This window comes from Nestor notabilis, unplaced genomic scaffold, assembly GCF_000696875.1.
Source record: "Nestor notabilis isolate BGI_N333 unplaced genomic scaffold, ASM69687v1 scaffold3838, whole genome shotgun sequence".
In the NCBI taxonomy this organism is placed as follows: Eukaryota; Metazoa; Chordata; class Aves; order Psittaciformes; family Psittacidae; genus Nestor; species Nestor notabilis.
In genome coordinates this window covers 33,253-54,834 of record NW_009939460.1, presented here as the reverse complement: position 1 = coordinate 54,834, position 21,582 = coordinate 33,253, and the positions used below count along the sequence as shown (strand labels likewise).

General features: G+C 36.9%; 1 protein-coding gene across 1 annotated transcript in view; it reads right to left on the bottom strand.

Moving 5' to 3' along the window:
• LOC104400319 (protein AF-10-like) overlaps window positions 1-21,582 on the bottom strand; it is a gene marked incomplete at both ends in the record, with an annotated part of 89,498 nt that overhangs the window by 37,683 nt on the left and 30,233 nt on the right. Inside the window, 3 exons of the mRNA XM_010019853.1 lie at window positions 2,974-3,540; window positions 5,565-5,820; window positions 13,044-13,139. Coding sequence (XP_010018155.1) covers window positions 2,974-3,540; window positions 5,565-5,820; window positions 13,044-13,139 — 919 coding nt within the window. The remainder of the gene's footprint in view (window positions 1-2,973; window positions 3,541-5,564; window positions 5,821-13,043; window positions 13,140-21,582) is intronic.

Here is a 21,582-nt window from a genome sequence, read left to right as displayed (position 1 = left end):
TATTCGTCTCTGCATTACTGCTGAAATAAAGTGCAAGCAAGGTAAAAGAAACATTTGATCTTAGAATCTACTACTAGCAGAGGTAAGCACTGAGACAACATGCTACTCATCTCTTCCAACCTCTGGGTGAAGGGTTTTTCTGTTCTGTAATCACCACTGTTGTGAAAAGAAAAAATATAAAAATCTTCAGCAGAAGGGATCACTGCTTTACAATACTTTGGATTACAAATCTATCTGTAAGTATTATTCCCTAGAAGGATGATGAGAATGAACTTAATACTGAGAATACAACTAGTGTGACTTAAGAAGTTACACAGCTCTATCAAATTGTAGAGTTCACATGAAATCCTTCCCCATTAAAAAATTCAGATCCTGAAATCAATCCAAAGACCAGTAGCAACTGCAATACGACCTGAGTTTATATATTGTAATAGCTTTTAAATATGTGGCCTTGTACTATTCCTGGTACATCTCTGTTATTAAAGAGGAAAACAGAAGTTCTATGGACTGGATAAAAGTTTGAAGAGGGCAGATTTTTCACAAAATGAGCTGAATATACTTATTCTAAATAAAAGTCTTATGGAAGACATTTAATTATGTATAAATAGCATGTGACAAATCTGCATTACCCTTTAAAATAATCTTTCCTTCACATTTCATCTAATTTGAACATCAACTGTGAACAGGATTATCATACGTCTGTGATATAAGGATTATCATAATCTTTATGGATCATAACAAATACTCTTTAAAAAATGGCAGAAGAATGACAGCTACAGTTAAGAAGGTTTAAAAAAAAATATATATATGAGGAGATTCCTAAAAAAAGTGCCTCAAAAGCTTTGTTTAATATGGTCTAGCTCATTCCCGATTCTGCTTCTTTGAAGTAACAAGGCAATTCCAAGTAAGAGTCATTAAAATCTTTTTGGCTTGACTTCCCCTGCTTTTTCTCTCACTACATTTACATGCACAAAATCTTACCTGGGTTCTGGGTCACATCGTTTAGACTCACTTGTCAGATTCTGTTACTGGACAATACAGAAACGTTTCAAAGAGAAACATCAGCATATCATACCTGAGAAAATGTATGTTTCTGATAATACTCATATGCCTTTCCTCATTGTAACAAGGTTGTAAATGGACTGCTAAACCTAGAAAATGCTTATGATGAAGTGAGGAAAGCAGCACTACCACTGTAATGTCTTCGCTTGCAGGCAAAGACATCCCACCTGGTTTTGTTTCTTTGAGTTTTCTGGGTTTTGTTGGAGTGATTTTGTTTATGGATTTTGTTTCTTTTCATTCATATTCTTTGGCATATTCAGAAAGTATCACTGGTTTAGTGGACAGATCTAACACTGGCTACTAAGAATCTAAGCATGCTTAAACACAGGGGAAATTATCGGCTGAGTATCATGATAAAGGTAATAAAACCTACCCAGTATGTCCATCCACATATTTCAAAGCTTCGTACAAAGGAAGTTTAACATTATCACTGGCAGTTATAGATGGAAGAGCGAGATGTTTAATAAAGAGAACAAAGAAAGCAAGAATGGACCTAACCAGGGAAAAGCCTGTTCTAGGAGCTGACAAAACCAGAGTATACTAAGACAAATGTAAGCGGGGTAAACATGAGTCACTCACTTCACACCAAGACTTTGTGCTTCCACCTGTTACCCAACTACAACAAATAATCCAGCTCAAAGGCATTATAAAGGAATAAGAAAGTTCATGCTAAAATAACCAGAATACTGATCTAAATCTGTTGCATGATCTCTGTCCATAGAAGATACAAGATTACTGCGTTTATTAAACTGCATTTTCATCAAAAAGATGGACAGTGAACTAGGAAGTTTTGTCACACACCATTTCTCCCTACTGATTCCAATGCAGGAAAAATGTTTTTTAATATAGTTGCCACAGCTACTGCCATTATTACCCGTAATAAATATAATAATTTACCTATATCTGAGAAAGATTTAAACCAGTATGGTTTTGAGATCAAGTTTTCAAGCACCTGCCTTGTGCTCAAAGCTTTTTGTTTCTTAAAGCATGTATATTTCTAAAGTATCTTTGCTTATGGAGTGAAAATATACAATATAAAAGCATGAAACCCTGCCCACAACCAAATATTCACTTTCCATTCCTCTGCCCTCACCAATCTCTCAAAAAAAGGCAAAAAATCCCCTAACTCAACAAAAAGGACAAAATCTCAAAGTTACAAAATGGAGGCATCAGATAGTTTGCTATTTTCTTATACAAACACAAAGGCCTCGAAAGAAACTTCAAAGAAAAAAAGACTTTGGTAGATACTGTATTCTGCAAGGTCATTCCACACACAGGTTTACTGGGAACGGAAAGCCTCTCTCAGCCCCAGATGCACGTAACATTTAGAACAGAGGAAGAACAAACCAGCCAATTTCAATTGCTAAAAAGCACACAAGAATACGAAAATGTCATCCAGCTGCACAGGGATCCATATTCAAAATATCCTTTTATGTGTTCAAACTGACAATTCTCCATACAGACATTTTGATTTTTAGTTAAGCTAAATTGGGAAAAATAATTGAGGGACATACTCAGCTGAGTACTGATTTTCTCCATGTAATAGAACATACAGACAATACAGTCTGTATACACTAACACTTATTTTAGCTAAACCTGTCACATGGAATTTCCAAAGAACCTATTTTCATGCAACTTATCTTTTCCCCCTACAGCCTCAAAACCTGCATTAATATATCATATAGGTCAACACACAGGTCACTCTACTACAGCCACCTATGGCACAGTGGCACCTATACATAGATAAAACTTACTCTTCCAACAATCTCATTCTAATTTTTACTTTTTTCCCCAATTTGACTTTCAAGAGACTTTAAATGATACTCTGTTTTTGAAAAGCATATTCAGAATTACAGCTAAAATAACAAAGACATATTTTAAGGTAAGAAAACAAATCCAGTAAATGCCTACCTGAACCCACTGGAGATGAACCAACACTAAGACTTTGTAAACTTCCATTCCTGAGCAAAGTTGGAGATTTTTGAAGACCAGAGCTTGTCACACTTCCTGCAGCAGATGCCACAGATGAAGTTGGGGAAGCAGAAGAAACTGAAAGATGGGAAATACTTTCTTGACTTTTATTTCCTTTTGGTCTACCAGGCCCATGTTTACTTTGCTTATTTCCTTTCCGTTTCTTCTCTGTTACAGTTTCTTCTTCTATTCCAGAAGTCTGAGCTCGTTTGTATGCTGTAGAAGTAAGGCTTGAATTACCTATGTCTCCAGGGGAGCTGTCAAAGTTTTTAGATTGGGAAACAGCTGATGATGAAGGGAGACCAATTAAGGAAGTGAAACAATTGACACCCCCCTCTTGACTCCCAGCCTCTCCTTTATGTACATCTTTGGTTGGCGCAGCCTGTTGAGAATGTGTGAAACTGTCACTTCGCAGATCTGTGTCTGTAAAACTCAAAAAATCCTGGGGAGACTGAACTGAACTTCCAGAAGATGACTTTATGCTCCCAGGAGTGCCCAAAAAGCTTCCTAAAAAAAGAAGAAAACAGGATACATTTTTTTCCCTGTAGTTGATGAAAATTGATGGGAAAGGTTAATATCTTCAGATATGAAACTTTAAAGTGCAAGGACTTAATGAAAATTGTTACTAACAGCTAAAGAAACTATTTTTAAGATAACTTATTGCTTCTCCTGTTGGTCTTCGCTCTGCTGGATCTGATTCTCAGATTCCTGTCTGAGATTCAGATTTGAATTTGGGGCACAAACAATGAACAAAAGGAGAATAAACAACTTTGCTGCTCAAACAACTTTGACATCCCTCATGTCTTAAAGCCATAATGCACATTTGGTACAAGTCAAAGCAGGTTTTATTAAACATACACATATATAAAAAGAAGGTTGATAAAATCATGCCGTGATCAAATCTACACTATGCCTGCAATCTTCCCTACCATTCTACCTAAATCAAGGGTGTGACACAGGTCAAGGGAACAGCAATTGCACTTAATTTACCCTGGCTGAGGAGGTGTTCCACAGAAGAGGTATTTTTCAAAAGGGCAGGAGCAGAAGTGGAAAAAAAGTGTACAAAATTGACATTTTAAGACTTCTTTAGCACTGTCGGAGAACCATAAAGATCTTTTGTGTAATAGAATTAAACTACCTCTCTAATATTTGGAATGCAGCCATTTCATCACTGTGTTAGTGCATACAAGGCAGAAAAAGGAGCACAGTTGGAAAATACACATCTGCCTTCACGGAAATTCAGTAATTCTATATGGGTGTGTACATGTGGGTATTGTTTTATAGAACTCAGACTGATGACGACTATCCTGTCAAAAAATACTCCTAAATATGACATAGGATAGTAAAAAAAATCCCATGGTGTTTTCCCATTAGTACTCCATTCAGTATTAGGAAGTTCATTTAAAATATAATTTACATTAAGACAGCAATTTAAATATCATAAAAAGACACTGTTGGTTTTTGTATTTTCTAGTTACATCAACTTCACTTACACAGCTTTAAAGAAAATACATGCACATAGTAAAAATCTATTTTGCCACCCCCAGTGAGCAAGATTTTTCTTTAAATGCAGGATTCCAGAAGGCAATTTTCAAAGTTTTGCGAATTTAAAGAAAAAAATTCTTCTAGTTTTTTCAAGTGAAAGAGTCTGAAATACTGTAAGACTTGTATAAAAATTTAAAATTGCTTACTGCAAGCATAAACCCAAAGGAAGAGCAAGATTATAAAGCAGAAATGACAGTCAGCTGCTACACACCACGGTGAAAATTATAGAAAAAAAATACTTCATAGAAGGCCTAGTTTGTTGTATTTTAAAATAATACGTTTTGTTAGTTAAATAATAAAATTTACTTTTAATTTTATCTTTCTTCAAATCTGATGAAGATGCCATAATAAAATTTGCTTTTTAGAAGTATTAACAGTGCACTTAGTGGGTTTTAACGTGTTCAAAACATCAAACTTTTTGTATTACATGACGTAAATAAACTGTAAAGTATATAGTTGTCATGCAATCATCTTCTGCTTATGTATTTCAATGGTAATATAAAAGTAAAAAGGTCTTTCACTTTGAAAAGAACAGTGTATTTAAAATGCCTGCATCTTGAAAAATTATTTAGGGGCCACCACATCCTATACACTAGGTAGTCCAGCTTCATTCTAATATGCAGTAACTAAAAAACGTTAGTGTGATTCCTTGAAAGAGCTAAAAAAGGCCCCTAGACTGAAATTCCTATGCTAAATTTTACCCCAGACTAACTCTGCAGCACATAAAGAAACTTCTGGATTTAGCACTTAAAGAGAGTAACAGTCTAAACAAAAGCATCAATTTTGCCCTTTAATGATGTCCAACCTTCTTTTTTCCATTACAACAACGAACATTTTTTCGCTGAAAAAAGTTACATTTTTCCCCCAAAGTGAAACAACATTCTCATAATTGAGGATAAAGGACAATCTGCTTTTCAAGTTTTAAATACGTAAGATTTCTAATTCACGTCAAAGCAGAAGTCATTTTACAGCATAACAATTAATACCTTGCTGAAAAGGGCTAGCTGTAGTCACAGTTGTTCCTGGATTTCTTCCAGCACCAGGCTTTCTTCCCCTCTGACCCGAGCTGTGACCGGCAGATTTCTTGGCTTTGCTCTCTGACCCTCTAGCCTCTGAAGAATCTTTTCCACTTGAAACGTGTGTAGAAACTTCCTGAAAATTTGCATTTGTAAATCGAGCTGTGGTATCTTCCAACCGCTTCAAGGAGCCTGACATGGAGTTGTTGCTAGTGCTTGTGTATGTCTAGCATTTTGATAAGAGAAAAGAAATAAAAGAAAACTGGTAAGTCACGCAAAATAAACTGTAACAAAAGAACTGTTTAAAAAAAACCATTCTTTCAAATAAACTCACAAGTGTTCAAATACTAAGGTAACTGGAAACAGCAGGAGTTACATAAAGTTAATTCTTAAGATTTTAAGCAAACAATTTTAAGCACATAAAACTTCATTTTGTGGAAAAATGCATGAAAATAATGTCAGCTTTGGTCGAAATTTTTATTTCACTGAGCTCAGTGGATTAATCTCACATCTATGGTTACAGAGTCTTTACATTCTATTTAAATAGGATAGTTATTTTGCTGCTTAAAATTCAAAATTAAAAAGAAAAAATGAGACTCGAAATGCTTTTCTGAAAACACGGTTTTTATGCAGTCTCTTTCATCAAACTGCAAACTTTGTTCAGTGGAACAAAGCAGTGGAACTGATGAAGGCTTCGGAATCTAAGACCTTGCACTTTTAAGACTTCATAGTCTAAACACCAAACCAAAATCAATTCCAACAAGCCCAACCACCCCTTATGTCTTCACTTCCCATCATCACACTAGGATTCCTTGTTTGCTGTATTTAGGCCTACAGCAAAGTATTTCTTCATCATATGCAGCTTTGCACAGTTGATATAAAGTTTTCCATATTTTTACTAAAACATCTAAGACATTTACATAGAACGTACTTTTCAGACAACTAAATATACAAGCTTTGAGGAACATAAAAATTTCAATCTATTTGTGTACTGCTCTGTATGAATTATTGTGAACTACAATAAATACATACTACAGATTTTCTGAATAACAGTGAAGAAAAATCAGTTTAAGCCTGCTGAAGTACAATGTTAAAAATTATTTACCCCAAATTCATATTACTATACTGGTAAGTGTTTCTAAAAGAGATCAAGCCTCTTCTAAAGTAAGTTTAGCAGTTAATTTTTTTAATTATTAAAAAGTCCACAAGAATGATTAATTTTCCTGAAACTGATGCGTCACTTGACCTGAGTAAAGCAGCAATGGTTCAAATTTGAGTTATTTGAACAAAGGGTTTCCGAATACGCAATAACCCAAACCAAAAGGCTTTTTCTAGGATCCAGGATTTCTCCTCTAATCCAAAACCTTCCTTTCCTAATTCTTATCTCCTATCCACTCAGTTGGATATTAATTACAAGGATAATTATCTACTGGTATCAACAGTCACAGTTTGATGTTATCTAGTACCTCTTCCCCATTACTGGAGGAATTTTATTTACTTATTTTCTTACTTTAAAGGGAAATAAGAGTTTAACGTACCTCTGCAGACCAGCCAGGGCTAGGCTATGACAAGTAGGCATTAATTTACATACACCCTGCAGAGATTTAGTTTGACTGCTTTGCAGCCTGAGCCCTGCTCTTTAGAAAGCATGTATGCACATCACAGTTTGCTGTGTTGAAGATTTTGTTCCAGCAGTGTTGCAGAAGGTGCTCTAAAGTGTACTGAAATCTACATGCTTACTCAGAGTATCTCAAACTACTATGATGCAATATGCCCTACCCCTACCAAAGTTGGTCTCATTTGGCCAGTATTTTTTTTTTCCCAGATTGTATTCCTTATTTTTAATTGCAGCAAAGTGCTCTAAACCAGATGCACATAAATCAGTTGCTTTGAGAAGCCACAAGATATGCAATAGGATCTAAGGTAAAGCTTATTAAGTTAATTGGTTCACACAATACCCTACCCACCACTAGAACTGCTTTTCTAAAATGCTACATTCTAAAACACAAAGGCCTGAGTGAAATGTCTCAGAAAAAACCTTAATATGCCATAGCAAAGTTATATTGTTTGTTTATTTGGGGTTTTTTGAGGTCAGGAGAGTGACAGTGCAGGGAGCAAGAATCAGAGGATAGAGGCAGAACACCTTAGATTATTTACTGACTGGCTTCAGCCTCTGCAGCCCCCACCCTCCCCCCAAGCTTACAATGCTGTCTCCTTCCAGCATGTGCTTTCTAAATGGAATACACTGCTCAAGCCTCCTCCCTCCACTGTTCACACTGCAGTCAGTCATTTTCCTTCATTTCAGTGCTGACATCCCCCAAAAAGGAGATTCCCTGATGCTCCAACTCTATTCCTTGGTTTATCTGGGAGGACTTGTCTGTTTCATAAGTGTTAATCCTGTTCTCAAAAATCAATCAGTATTTGCTAGTGCAATTACCAGCTAACTCTGTGTGCATCCGAGTTCCTTTATGCTTCCCATAAACCAGTCAGCAGAGGTTTTCTTCCCCCCGAAAAGCAAAGTTTCACATTACCAATCTGGTGTACAGAGAGCTACTGTCATTTTTATGCTCCCCATATATCACTCTGTGCACCCTGAAGAGTTATACCACCCATCTGTAGCAAGTCTTAAAACTTCTGGGATAGCTTTAAAATGAAGTAAAGGTGTAACAATCAGTCTTGCTGTACACAGTATGTCCCAAGGCTTGAGAAGCTATTAGTTTGTTACTCTTGGACAGAGAATGGAAGGACCACAGCAGGTAGTCTTCCAAAAAGATGCCAGTAAAAGCATGGACCAAGCAAAAAATGACCAACAAAAAAAACTCCAACCCATACCCCGTAGCTCACAAACACGTCACAGCTGAAGGACAGTTATGTGCAGTCATACCAAACAGAGGACTCCCTACTCTTTTCATTCTCGTCTGTACCCATGTCGTGGTTTAAGCCCAGCCAGCAACTTGGAACCACGCAGCCGCTCGCTCACTCCCCCCCTTTTCCTTCCTCCCCCCGCTCCCGGAGGGATGGGGAGGAGAATCGAAGGAATGTAACTCCCACGGGTTGAGATAACAGCTCTCCAGTAACTAAGGTATAATACAAACCATCCTCTGCTACCAATAATAATGATAAGAGGAATAACAAGGGAAAAGGACACAACCGCTCACCACCCGCCGACCAATACCCAGCCCGACCCGAGCAGCGATCTGGGCCTTCCGGGTAACTCCCCCCAGTTTATGCACTGGGCATGACGTGCTGTGGTATGGAATACCCCTTTGGCTAGTTTGGGTCAGGTGTCCTGCCTCTGCTTCCTCCTGGCTTCCCCTCCTCCCTGGCAAAGCATGAGACTGAGAAAGTCCTTGGTCAGAGTAAACATTACTGAGCAACAGCTAAAAACATCGGTGTTATCAGCATTGTTCCCAGACTGAAAGTCAAAAACACAGCACTGCACCAGCTACTAAGAAGGAGAAAAAATGACTGCTGTAGCTGAACCCAGGACAACCCCACTGCGGTAGGATCTGAGCATGTCCCTTGACAACCAGGTTGGGCTGATAGTCAGGGTGAACTGAGGAGGGTTATCATCATTATCTCTGCTATTACAGATAAAATTCCATCAGCTGTACTTTCTTTCTCTTTGCAGTATCTTTTATTTAGTTACTGACTATGATTTCAATGTGGATACACTGTATTGTGTATCTTTGTGCACATCACTATTTTAGAGTTTTGTTTTTATGAGTAACGTTTCACCCCATCCAGAAAAAAGACAACTGTATTTTTCTGTATCTGTTAAACCACGCATATTTTTAAACTCTCAGCATAAGCCAAGCTCAAAACCTGAGACAAAAGCTTTTATCAGGATTAAATATATGGCTGACAGCCCTTCCCAACTAAGAGGAAGGTCAAAAGAAAAGGGAGAGAGACAACTCAAATCCATAAGTTCTTCTACGCCTTAAAACATTCTGTATCTATACCCCAGAAGTGAAAAACTTCCTAGTACATTAATCAAAGAGTAGTTACAAATTTCTTAGTTCAAACTTTTTCAAACTTAACTAATCTGGACTAAGCAGAGTTTGCTGAGACATTAAATATCACAAAAATGCCTCTCAAAATGATGTGTTCATATTTCAACACAGAATTTGGACTGGAACCTCCATAAAATTTATTGGAATTAAATTTTGCAGAACAAACAAGCAAGCCTGTAATGTAAATCCACAGTTTATTCTGAAGCCTTCATGAAATCTACCTTAAGAAGCCACTCATCCAGACAAAAACATGCTTTGTGGCATCACCTGCATAAATGGTCATTACCACTGTATCACAAAGGATTTAAGTTCTTTAAAAAAGAAAAACAAAACTAGTTTCAAATTCTAGTTCCCCCACAATATGGTGTCAGAAGTAATTTTATACCATGACAAACCAACATATTCACTGCAGAGAGACTGCTGCAAAAAAGACATCAAGTCCAAATCAATTCTGACAACTCTATGTAAAAGGACACACAAAAGTAACATATTAATATTCTGCACCAAATATTTATTTCAGAAGAAAACAAGATTTGTTTTAGTATCATTATGATTTCAACTTTTTCAGGAACACACTATGAAATTATGACCCAGAAAAGCAAATGCATGTAAATGGTGTCAAAAGTACCTAGGGAAAAAATTCAAAAGAAAATAAAGGAACAAACCACAAAAAAAAAAAAATTACTTCCAAATATCCAGTAGATATTTAAAATAAATAAATAAATGAATAAACCCCAAACAAAACAAAACCACCTTAATCACAGTAACTTCATTTAAAAAAAATGAACTCTGATTTTCCCGATGATACAAAGCATTATAAAAAGAAGCTAGAAACTGAAGCAGATAGCTTAGGCAGAAAAAAGTCACAAGATGCAAAATGTTTAAAAAAGAAAATTAAAAGGGCACATGTCAATATTTAAATTCCACAATGAATATTTGTTTTGGTTTAATGTAGTTATAATTTATGTTATAGAATTATAGAGACTTTCTGTTCTCTTTAGCATTTGCTCAAGCTCTACCTTGCTACTGACCATAGGAGTTGCAACATTTTTTTTAATGTTATCTATTTAATTGTTGTTAAGACTATAAAAAGGTGAGGTTTAAGTATTCAAAAGAACACAAAAGTATTTAAAATGCTTCTACTATAAATCCTATAGATTTAACTACAAAAATTTGACCTGCTATACAAACATACATAGCACAATGTTGATTACCAGTATGGCCAACAACTCAGCAAGACTATCAGTCCTTAAGTGGGTTTACTAGAGTTAGCTAAACATGGGATTTTACTCGTTTGCCTTCTTGAAGTGTACTCCACTGAGCTGTAAACCTTGTAATTAGGAGAAGTCTAGGGAGGACAAAGCAATTAGAAAAGAGGTTAGCAGAAAAACAGAACCTAACTGTTTCTTCAGCATTAAAAGAATATTGTACTAAGCATGACTCAAGAATAACCAGTATTTCAATATATTTTCTGTAACTTTTACACCAACATACAATAACGTAACATTTTGTTAAAATTTATAACAATGATTAGATAATCATAAGAAGGACTTGGGGGTGCTGGTTGATGAGAAGCTTGACATGAGCCAGCTTCAGTGTGCACTTGCAGCCCAGAAACCAACCGTATCCTGGGCTGCATCAAAAGAAGCGTGACCAGCAGGTTGAAGGAGCTGATCCTGCCCCTCTGCTCTGCTCTCGTGAGACCTCACTTGCAGTATTGTGTCCAGTTCTGGTGTCCTCAGCGTAAAAAGGACATGGAGCTGTTGTTGGAGCAAGTCCAGAGGAGGGCCACAAGGATGATCAGGGGGCTGGAGCATCTCCTGTATGAAGACAGGCTGAGAAAGTTGGGGCTGTTCAGCCTGGAGAAGAGAAGGCTGCGTGGAGACCTCATTGCAGCCTTCCAGTATCTGAAGGGGGCCTATAAGGATGCCAGAGAGGGACTCTTCATTAGGCACTGTAGTGGTAAGACAAGGGGTAATGGCTTTACACTTAAACAGGGGAAGCTTAGGTTAGATATAAGGAAGAATTTCTTTACAGTGAGGGTGGTGAGGCACTGGAATAGGTTGCCCAAGGAAGCTGTGAATGCTCTAACCCTGGCAGTGTTCAAGGCCAGGTTGGACAGAGCCTTGGGGACATGGTTTATTGCGAGGTGTCCCTGCTCATGGCAGCGGGGTTGGAACTTGATTTTAAGATTCATGATCTTAAGGTCCTTTCCAACCCAAACCATTCTATGATTCTATGATCCTAATCAAAGTAAAAAAGGGTGTAATTGAAAAAAAGTTATGATCATATATAGCACAAAACCTAAAAAAAAAAAAAAAAAAGATTGTAGAGTTTAAAGGAACTTCCCACACAAGAAGGGTGGGAAGTTCCTTTTACAGGCTATGAATTTTGCAAGTTGTCTCTGATAAAAGAGGAATACATTCAGGACAAATTAATAAAATTAAATAATGAATCATATGGACCAGTCAATACTATTCAAAGAGTTCTACAACTTAATTTCAACAAAAACTGTCACGCTGTACTGGGTTTGCATGGCAAGGTTTTGGTAGCAGGGGTCTACAGGCATGGCTTCTGGCTATGTGTCTGAACGGAGCGAATGCCAGATGGCTCCAAGACAGACCAGCAGCTTGCCAAGGCTGAACCCATCAGAAATGGTGGTAGAATCCCTGGGATAACACAGTTAAGAGGAGGACAAGTAACTACTCAGGAGCAACTGTAGCCAGAGAGATGAGTGAGAACCTGTGAGAGTAACAGCTCTGCAGACACCAAGGTCAGTGAAGAAGTAGGGGGAGGAGATGCTCCAGGCACTAGAGCTGATGCCCATTCACCTGCAGCCCATGGTGAAGACCATAGTGGGGCAGGCTGTAGCCCTGCTGGCTGTGGAGCACTCTTGTAGAGTACAATGAGATCTGTCATTATTTAACTCTCTACATTGTCCTTTGAGTTAGGTATTTGCTAGTACATGAACAGGAAGGAAAGACCACAGAACCTAATGGAGCAGACTGCTAAAAAGGCAATGTGATATTACAAGTAGATGAAGCATGAGCTGTAATTTCATTAATTACCAGCTTAAATGCTTACAGGTTCAGTGACAGCTCAGCACACATAAGTGAATTTCAAAGGAAAGATTTTCTAAAACTTCTCAAATTATTAAACGTAAGTCAATGAAATAAAACTTACTGGACCATCAGTGGCACCTGACTGGGATCACTGAATCACTCACTGCTCTATTACAAAACTCTTAAGCTGTTCTCCATATGATAAACCTCAAAGTATTTTCGGATTTTGTGCAATAGGAAAAATACCAAGTGTGCTAGATAGTTACAGAATCTATACCATTATAAAGTTCCTGTATATACAGTGGAATGATTACATTATGAAATTTCAACATAAGCAATTGAAGTGGAAGAGGAGGAAAAACACATTGACTTACTTTCTCTGTAGTTACAGTAAGAGATGGAACCAAGGATGGTGAGGACTCCGACTGCTTCTTATATTTTTGCTTGTGTTTATCTTTCTCTTTATATTTCTAGAAGTTACAAAAAAGAACACGACCTAAGTTCAGCTTCATCTTTAACATAACCCATTTTATGTAACATCAAGCATTAGCAAAATTTGAGACAGCCATTATGTCCTGTGCTATTTTAATGGAAAAAACATTAATTTTTTGAAATTTTTATAATAAAATTTTATAAAATCAAATCAAATATTTATTTATATTTGCTTTCAAAGCACACAAACTGAAATTCTTCAATTATAGGCAGCATTTATGACTCCGTTGTTGTTAAATTATCCATCTTCCCAATAATAAATTAGTCATCAAAAGAAACTAGATTAAAAACAGAGACATGGCTTCTGCTTCAGAGTTCTTCCTGCATTTCTCACCAAAGATTTCTATCTTCCTGCATTTCTGCACAGTATTTTTTATTGGGATGCTACTGCAAATTAATTCAAGTTTTAGCTTTGGCTCCACTACCGACATCTCCATGCATAACAATGTGAAATTTGATCTAGATTTCATTCCCAAAAAAGGTGCATACAGTTTACATACTGTCTTCCATGTTAAACTGAACAAAATACTAAAAGCTATACCACTGAAGTCTGCTTTCTAGAAGAGGCTGAGAATTTTTTTATTTTAAATACAACATGAATCATTGGCAATGTGAATGAAATTGTGCAAACAGACTGAAAATAATTTCTTAACCCAGAGCCTCTAGACTACAGTAGAAGTCTTCAATACTGGTAGACATCCATTCTTTGAGGATTACAGATGCAGGCACAAACTGTATTTGTTTAAATAATTCAAATACAAAGAAACCCCAAGTCTGAAAAAATTAACAATTCAACCTAGAATACAGTAGTCCAGTATTTTTACCTAGTTAACTTTTTTTACCAACGTCACTTTTCCCATAGTATCATAATACAGTTTATTTAGACAGCCAACACCAGAAGGTACAAGGAAACTGCAGAGAAAGTTACTTGTAAACTACTGGCACTGAAGTATTTTGCTTCTTTGCTAGGTACATGTGAACACACACACAAAACTCAGCAGAACAGCATAACCTATGGCTATTTGTTCAGAATGAGTGCTTGAACAGAAAGCTACCCAAAAAATGCATACACATGAATTGACACAAGGGATTTTAAACTCCCACTGAGTAGCTTGAAAAGATGAAGACAACTTAAAATGTTTAATTCTGAATAGCCATATGAAAACTCAGTAACTGTTTTCAATCTTAAAAATTATAAATGCTGATCTTCAACTATCAAAATTATTACCCAGACTCTCTAAAGAAAACATAATTTGTTCAACAGTGACTGCACAACCACTGTCACAAGCAGGTTGAGATGTAATACGTGCATACTCTATTCAGTTATCACTAAGAATCAGCTTTCTACTTCAGTCACAATGGGAGAAATATTAGAAACTTATTTTATGGAATCAGACTGACAAATAAGAGAACAGATTCTCAAATTCTCTAATAAAGTAGAATTGTTAATCAACAATCTAGACACAAAGCTAAAAGAAAAACACATTTATCTCTACCTTTATGAACAATAAATACCAGCTGCTTTACTTAGAGATTATCTTGTCTCTAACCAGCCCCAAATCCATTTAATGAAACTTATAATTTTGCCAGTTTAGCCAAGAAAATTCATAAAGTACCAAAGCCATCTTCACCAAAATATCATGCAAAAATATACGTGCTAGAATACAATATGTAAAGTCCTTTGGATTCTTGTACACTTTTTAAAAGTCAAAGGAAGGTCCAAAAGGCTGATGGGGATTTCTATGTTTGTTTTTTTCATACACTGAAGTGAACTTGTTTTTCTTTTTTTTCCCCTCAGTGTGCTGCTTGGGTAGCAATGTGGAGTTTTCTTTTTCATAGCAAAGTGTGCAGGTGTCATAATTACAATATATATCACAAGGTAGAATTTCAATTGTTTAAACCTAACAATTAAGTTAGTTAAGTTAATTGTTAAGGGAGATTCAGACCACAGATGTTGTTTCTGTTTACTTTGGGGTATTTTTTGGAGTAGGGCTTGTCTGTTTAGGTCCTTTTAGGCCTGGAAGATACAAATTTGAAAGGAAAATGGAGAGGAGAGAGCCAAATGCACTGCACAGTCTATTCAACAGTTTATTAAATACAACAGAACCAAAAGCGCTACCCATATTGCTAGAAAACAAGCAGGGATGAAAACAGAAGCATCTACACCAAGACTGCCATGTTATCATTCAAATCTGGTGATCCAAAAGCCTTTCATCAGTGCTACTTACCCAGCTTACTGTACCATCAGTGTACATGTTTATCTAAACTAAACAATTTCACTGAATCTCAAACAAGCCTCAAAAAGGAAGTTACGAAATGGAAACTAAATTCAAATCCCCCTAAATAATATTTTTTTTTCCAATAATTTTGGAGCCAAGGGGGAATGAGTTTAATATACTTTAAGATAAAATTTCACAGTAATATCAGTAAACAATAGGAAACATTTAAATGAACATGTTTTACAACCTCTTCTGTTGACTTTCTAGTGTTCTTTACTTTCAGTGTCAATTTTGTCTGAAAGGCATAGTAACACAGAATTCTGATCAAAGGAATAGCGAGGAGCCCTTGAAATTACATTCTGTAACGTACTGAAATCACTTTTATAGTGATCTCAACAGAAAAGAATGTGTCAAGAAGAAGGAAAGAGGGATACAAGAACAGAGGGAGGGGAGAGGAGGGGGCATAAACGACTAAGAGCCTGGAAAGAAAATGCTTTAAGTTCTGTAAAGTGAAGCATCAACAACCACAATTCTCTTCCCAGATCCAAAACATCAACACAAAGCTTGCGAGGACAGCTTACCAAGGTTACAGGTTACCACTCAAGGCCACTGGAAGGGTACCCCACCCAAAGGCTCTTTGCATACTAAGATCTCATACGATGGTCTCCTGTTCTTAACTCTACATTCCTCTCTCCTTTTAGATTTTACTTCCTACAGCAATCTTTCCTCTTTTTTTTTTCTTTTCTTTTTTCTTCCAAAGTTCAGAAGTCCTGCTTCTGAATGTGAATTGATTCCAGATGCAAATAACATCAAAGAAGTGGAGAACGTTTCACTGCAGGAAAACGTTTGATAGGAATGCTCAGGTTTTACACTGATAAGAATAAAAATTTCAGCAACAACCTGCTGAGATGAAGAGACTTAGCTCCCACAAAGTGACTCCTTGCAGTTGGACCTTCTTCTCACCATAAAGATGCATACAAAGCATAGTAAGAGTTCTGAACTATCCACTTTCGGATCTAGAAAAGGAGTAACAGGGACAATAATATATATTGTAATTATACAATATATAACAAATATGACAGCTTTCAATCAAGTCTGTCTCAAAGGACCCACAAACTAGCCATCTTCCCTATTGCCAGAAAAAGAACTGACAGCTAGCCCTTCACTGACAACTCACTGCATGCTTCACTTTCCTACATGAAAACCCACTATTCTAGGGAAAGGAATATATCCAATGTATGACCTTTTACAATCTTTACTGTAAGGCAAAAAAAGGGGAGAAATTACTTAACAAGGACTGAAAATAATATTGCTAATAAGTGAAAGCCGAGGGAGCTCTGAGGGCAGGCAGAACCCGATGTATTCCATGTATATACTCAGACTTACTGTTTTTAGATTCATAGGCATGAGTTCAGATGTTCCAAACATCTGTATGTTAATATAGTTGCAGAGCCGATAAATGCAATGCTACGTTCTATAAGAACAGGATTTAGCAGAAGAAACATTCAGAGAAAGAATACATTAAAAATTACACAGCCAACTACAAAGTTGACAAAGAAACTTCAATCTGGGTGCACAAATAGGCAAGCTCAACAAACCAGATTCAGGCAGCTCCTGAAACCTTATTTATTTTAAGAAAAATAAGGTGCAATGGCCATGCAGCCATTGGGTAAGCAGCTGTAACATTATTCATCCTAGAACTTGAAGAGCCCTGATTTATGATGTAGCTAAATACCAATACAAAATACCTTGAGTTCATATGTCATGATTAATCAGAAAGCTTTATTTATCACTAGGGATCTCATTTTTGGGTTTTGCTTCTTATCTAAAAAATTATGTAATACCTTCTTAATTCCAATAGCTAGACGCTGCAAGATAAGAAAACAAGTATGGTACAAGATTTCTGGAATTCTGTAGCACCTTCTGTACATTGCCCTCTTGAAGGACAGGGGGAAGGGGTGGAGATGGGAAAAAAAAGCACATTTTCATTGCTTCTATTTCTTCTACAAAGGTTCAATCTACAAAACTTTTACATAATACGATTTCACATATACAATTGGTTCCAGCTCTTCTGTTTTTTTGGCTCATTTACACATCAGATCACTCTAAAGATCAGCACTTGCTCATACATTTTCTTTAATGTACTTTCAGAGGAAACATTTATCAGACTACTGAATGAACACATAATCTCATTGAAACATCAGATTAAGGATACATATATAATTTTATTTTAGCTCTAATCTGCTATCAACAGAATAAATGTTATCAAATCTATCTTTCCATAGTTTGGACCTTAATGTCTGCAAAGACTGAATAATGCAAGTGAATTATAACTTTTCCAGGACATCTGGAATGGATGAGTTCAGCTTTTTCTCTAATGGCATTATTAATTCATAACATTACCATGCGGAAGTATCATTTAACTTGTTCAAGGTATTTACACCTATTTGCAATTCATTTTTGTCTCAGGAAGTCACAGCCTTCTCCAAAAAGGTTAGCACCGTACTTCATTTCATTAAAGCTATCTTCTGAAGTTTGGCATTTAACAGTTCACTGTTACAAAGGAAAAAAAAGTTTCCTGACCCTTCTCTCACCCTTCCCACACTGCTTAGCTTGTCAGACTTTCTGTGTGCCAATTCAAACTGCTAAAAAGCAACAACAAAAACTAAAGTGGATAGTTTTCTGCTGTTCTAGTGAATTAGGTTAGTTCAGTGAACTAGCATGAAACAGGGACAAGTGGAGGTAGACACAGAACAGAGGAGCAAGAGCTCATCTGCCCAGGGAACAGGAGACTAACTTTTATTTTGCAAGAATTAAAACACATGCATAGTATCAGCAAGAACCAGGGATTGGCCTTTCAGACAAAACTGCTTGGGCTGACCTAAAATAAAAATTCCATTTTTATCCACTTCTTTATTACAAAAATCATAACCCCCCGCTACCTCCGGTTGTCATAAGTTGTCAAACCTTAACAACATTTTCAAATTCAGGTTAGGTATAAGGAAGAAGTTCTTTACAGTGAGGGTGGTGAGACACTGGAACAGGTTGCCCAAGGAAGTTGTAAATGCTCCATCCCTGGCAGTGTTCAAGGCCAGGTTGGACAGAGCCTTGGGTGACATGGTTTAGTGTGAAGCATCCCTGCTCATGGCAGTGGGGTTGGAACTAGATGATCTTAAGGTCCTTTCCAACCCAAACCATTCTATGATTCTGTGATTCTTGTAAGAAAAATCATCTGAATGTCTAAATCACTAATTCTTCTGCCACTGTGTTTGACTCCCTCAAATAATTCAAACATATCAGAACATTCTATTAGCACAGAGTACTCAGATTGGTGCTTTTGTCTTTTATGGATTTTTTGCACTATCTATCCATCACTGAAGCTTGTAAATCCAGAGCTGTTGCCATCACAACTAACATCTTTAATAGAAAGCTGAACATAGTTCTTGCTAATTCCCAATACAAGACCTGCTTGGCCTCTTATTTGTGACTGGTAGCTATTAGTAATATAACCATAACAATTCCAGAATGAAAAATGCCTATGGTCCTCAAGTTCAAATTCAAATCTTAATTTATCTTGTTTTGACAAGAATGGCCCTTGCTCAGGCATTCATCTATCTATCATTTTATATGGTATAAACCACAACAGGAAAATTAATACAGTAGCAGCATTGCTGCAGTCACAGTAATAAAAGGATATAGGCTCAGGATAGTTTATAGGTGGAGGTGGAACACTACTGCCAGCATTATTTAAATACATTCATAGTCAGCTCTAAGCACAAAACTTGTTCTTAAGTATTAATCCTTGCTACAATTACTTAAAAGACTCGAAAACCTCACTTCAATACAGCGATAATGGTCAGCTTATGGTCAGAATTTTAACTGTCAATGGCAAAAAGACTCAAGAATCGATGATAAAAACACCAGCCAAAGCTTCCCTTAGATGCAAGACTAATGCACAACTCTTACCGAGAAGAAGCTACTCTTCTTTCCAAATTTAACATTAAAGTGAGCTTTTTCTGTTATTTACACTGTTTAATTATTAATGGTTAGTGATGGATACTCAGTGTTAAACACTTAAGTAGCAAGTTATTACTTCAAAAATGATGCAGGATTAACTAAAACAAGACAACTATTTATGCTCATCTCCATTTATTCCTATGAAAATTGCAAGTACTTAAAACGTTTTAATATGTGTTATGTTACATACTGTGAAATGCTCTCCTGTTTGTGAGGTACCTTAAAGATACCCATCAAATATATGTCAAGAAATAGGTAAATGGAATGGCAAAAGGAATACGTTCAAATTTTCCTGGCTCAGTCAGCTTATCATTGCAGATCATCTTTAACTGCATATGGTCTACGAGCACTCAGAACATTGTACCTGGTGAACCACATACACATTCAGCTTCATTGAAAATTATCAAGATTACTTTCTAGAAACTATTATGCAAACAACAAAGTACAAATAATCTTGTATTAATCTAGGCTCCAAAGCAAACAAAAATAACATCTTAAAGCACCTTTTGCTTCTACATCGCTCAGTTATAGCTACGGAGTTGGTGTATGAAGATACACTGCTCAAACAGAAACCAAAATCAAGCAGTAACCTTAATGATCTATTTTTAATATTCAGGTGTCATCTAGTTTTTAAATAAAGACAAACAATATTGCATAATTTTCTCAACCAAGAAATACCCAGCTTACCTTTCACTCCAGTTATTCAAATGTTACTCTCCTCTATCTTACGATGTAGCAGAGTACAAACATTGAGAGTTAAGTAAATGATGCTACAACACACTGAACTTGTACAAGGATCAAAATCATAATCAGACATAAAAGTCTTTTCTTAAAATTTTGTGGAGATACTGATGAAACTGAAGTAATACATTGTTGCGGTTTAAACCCAGCTGGCAACTAAGTACCACATAGCTTGCTCACACCCCACCACTCCCCAGTGGGATGGGGAGGAGAGTTGAAAAAAAAGGTAAAAAACCCATGGGTTGAGATAAAACAGTTTAATAATGGAAATAAAAGTAAGATATAATAGTAGTAATAATAGAAAATAAAGAGAGAGAAGAAGGAATAAACATAAGTGATGCACAATATAGTTGCTCAGCAGCCACTGACCAATGCCCACTTCATCATCGAGCAGCGAACTGCCCTTCTGGGTAACTCCCCCCAGTTTCTATACTGGGCATGACGTGCTGTGGTGTGGAATACCCCTTTGGCCAGTTTGGGTCAGGTGTCCTGTCTCTGCTTCCTCCCGGCTTCTTGCACCCCTCCTCACTGGCAGAGCATGAGGGACTGAAAAGCCCTTGATCAGGGTAAGCATTACTTAGCAACAACTAAAACATCAGTGTGTTATCAGCACTGTTCTCAGACTAAAGCCAAAACACAGCACTGCACCAGCTACTAGGAAGAAAATTAACTCTATCCCAGCCAAAACCAGGACGTATGTAATAATAGCAGAAATAATAAATAACAAAATAAGCAAGATTAACACCTAGCTACCCCTCAAGTATATCACAGCAATTTTTCAATGAACCAGAAAGTCTTCTGGTTGATCCCTGCAGCCTATGGAAGACATCTGGACTAACTGTGATTTTTCTTTTAAAAAAACACAACTCTTGTTTGATGGGCAGGGACACCTCACACTAGACCATGTCACCCAAGACTCCATCCAACCTGGCCTTGAACACTGCCAGGGATGGAGCATTTACCACCTCTCTGGGCAACCCATTCCAGTGCCTCACCACCCTCACTGTAAAGAATTTCTTCCTTATATATAACCTGAACTTCCCCTGTTTAAGTTTGAACCCATTACCCTTTGTCCTACCACTACAGTCCCTGATGAAGAGTCCCGTCCCACTCCAGCATCCTTATAGGCCCCCTTCAAATATTGGAACTAGCTGATCTTAAGGTCCTTTCCAACCTTAACTAATCTATGACTCTATGAGCAGAGGAAGAACTTGCTGTGGTAGAGACCTACTCAAAATTCTCATTCTCCCAGTACTTCTCTAGACACCTATAAAAATCAGAGTGAAGTAGAAGCTCTACGAAAGAAACAAATAAATAACAGAATTTCTTCAGATGAATGCTTGGGGATTTTGCTACCCATGGAATTTCAGTTTTACAGTCTACAGAGACAGTTATCACTGTTACTAAGAACTATTACTTCGTGCACAGGTTCAGCTGTGGCTGG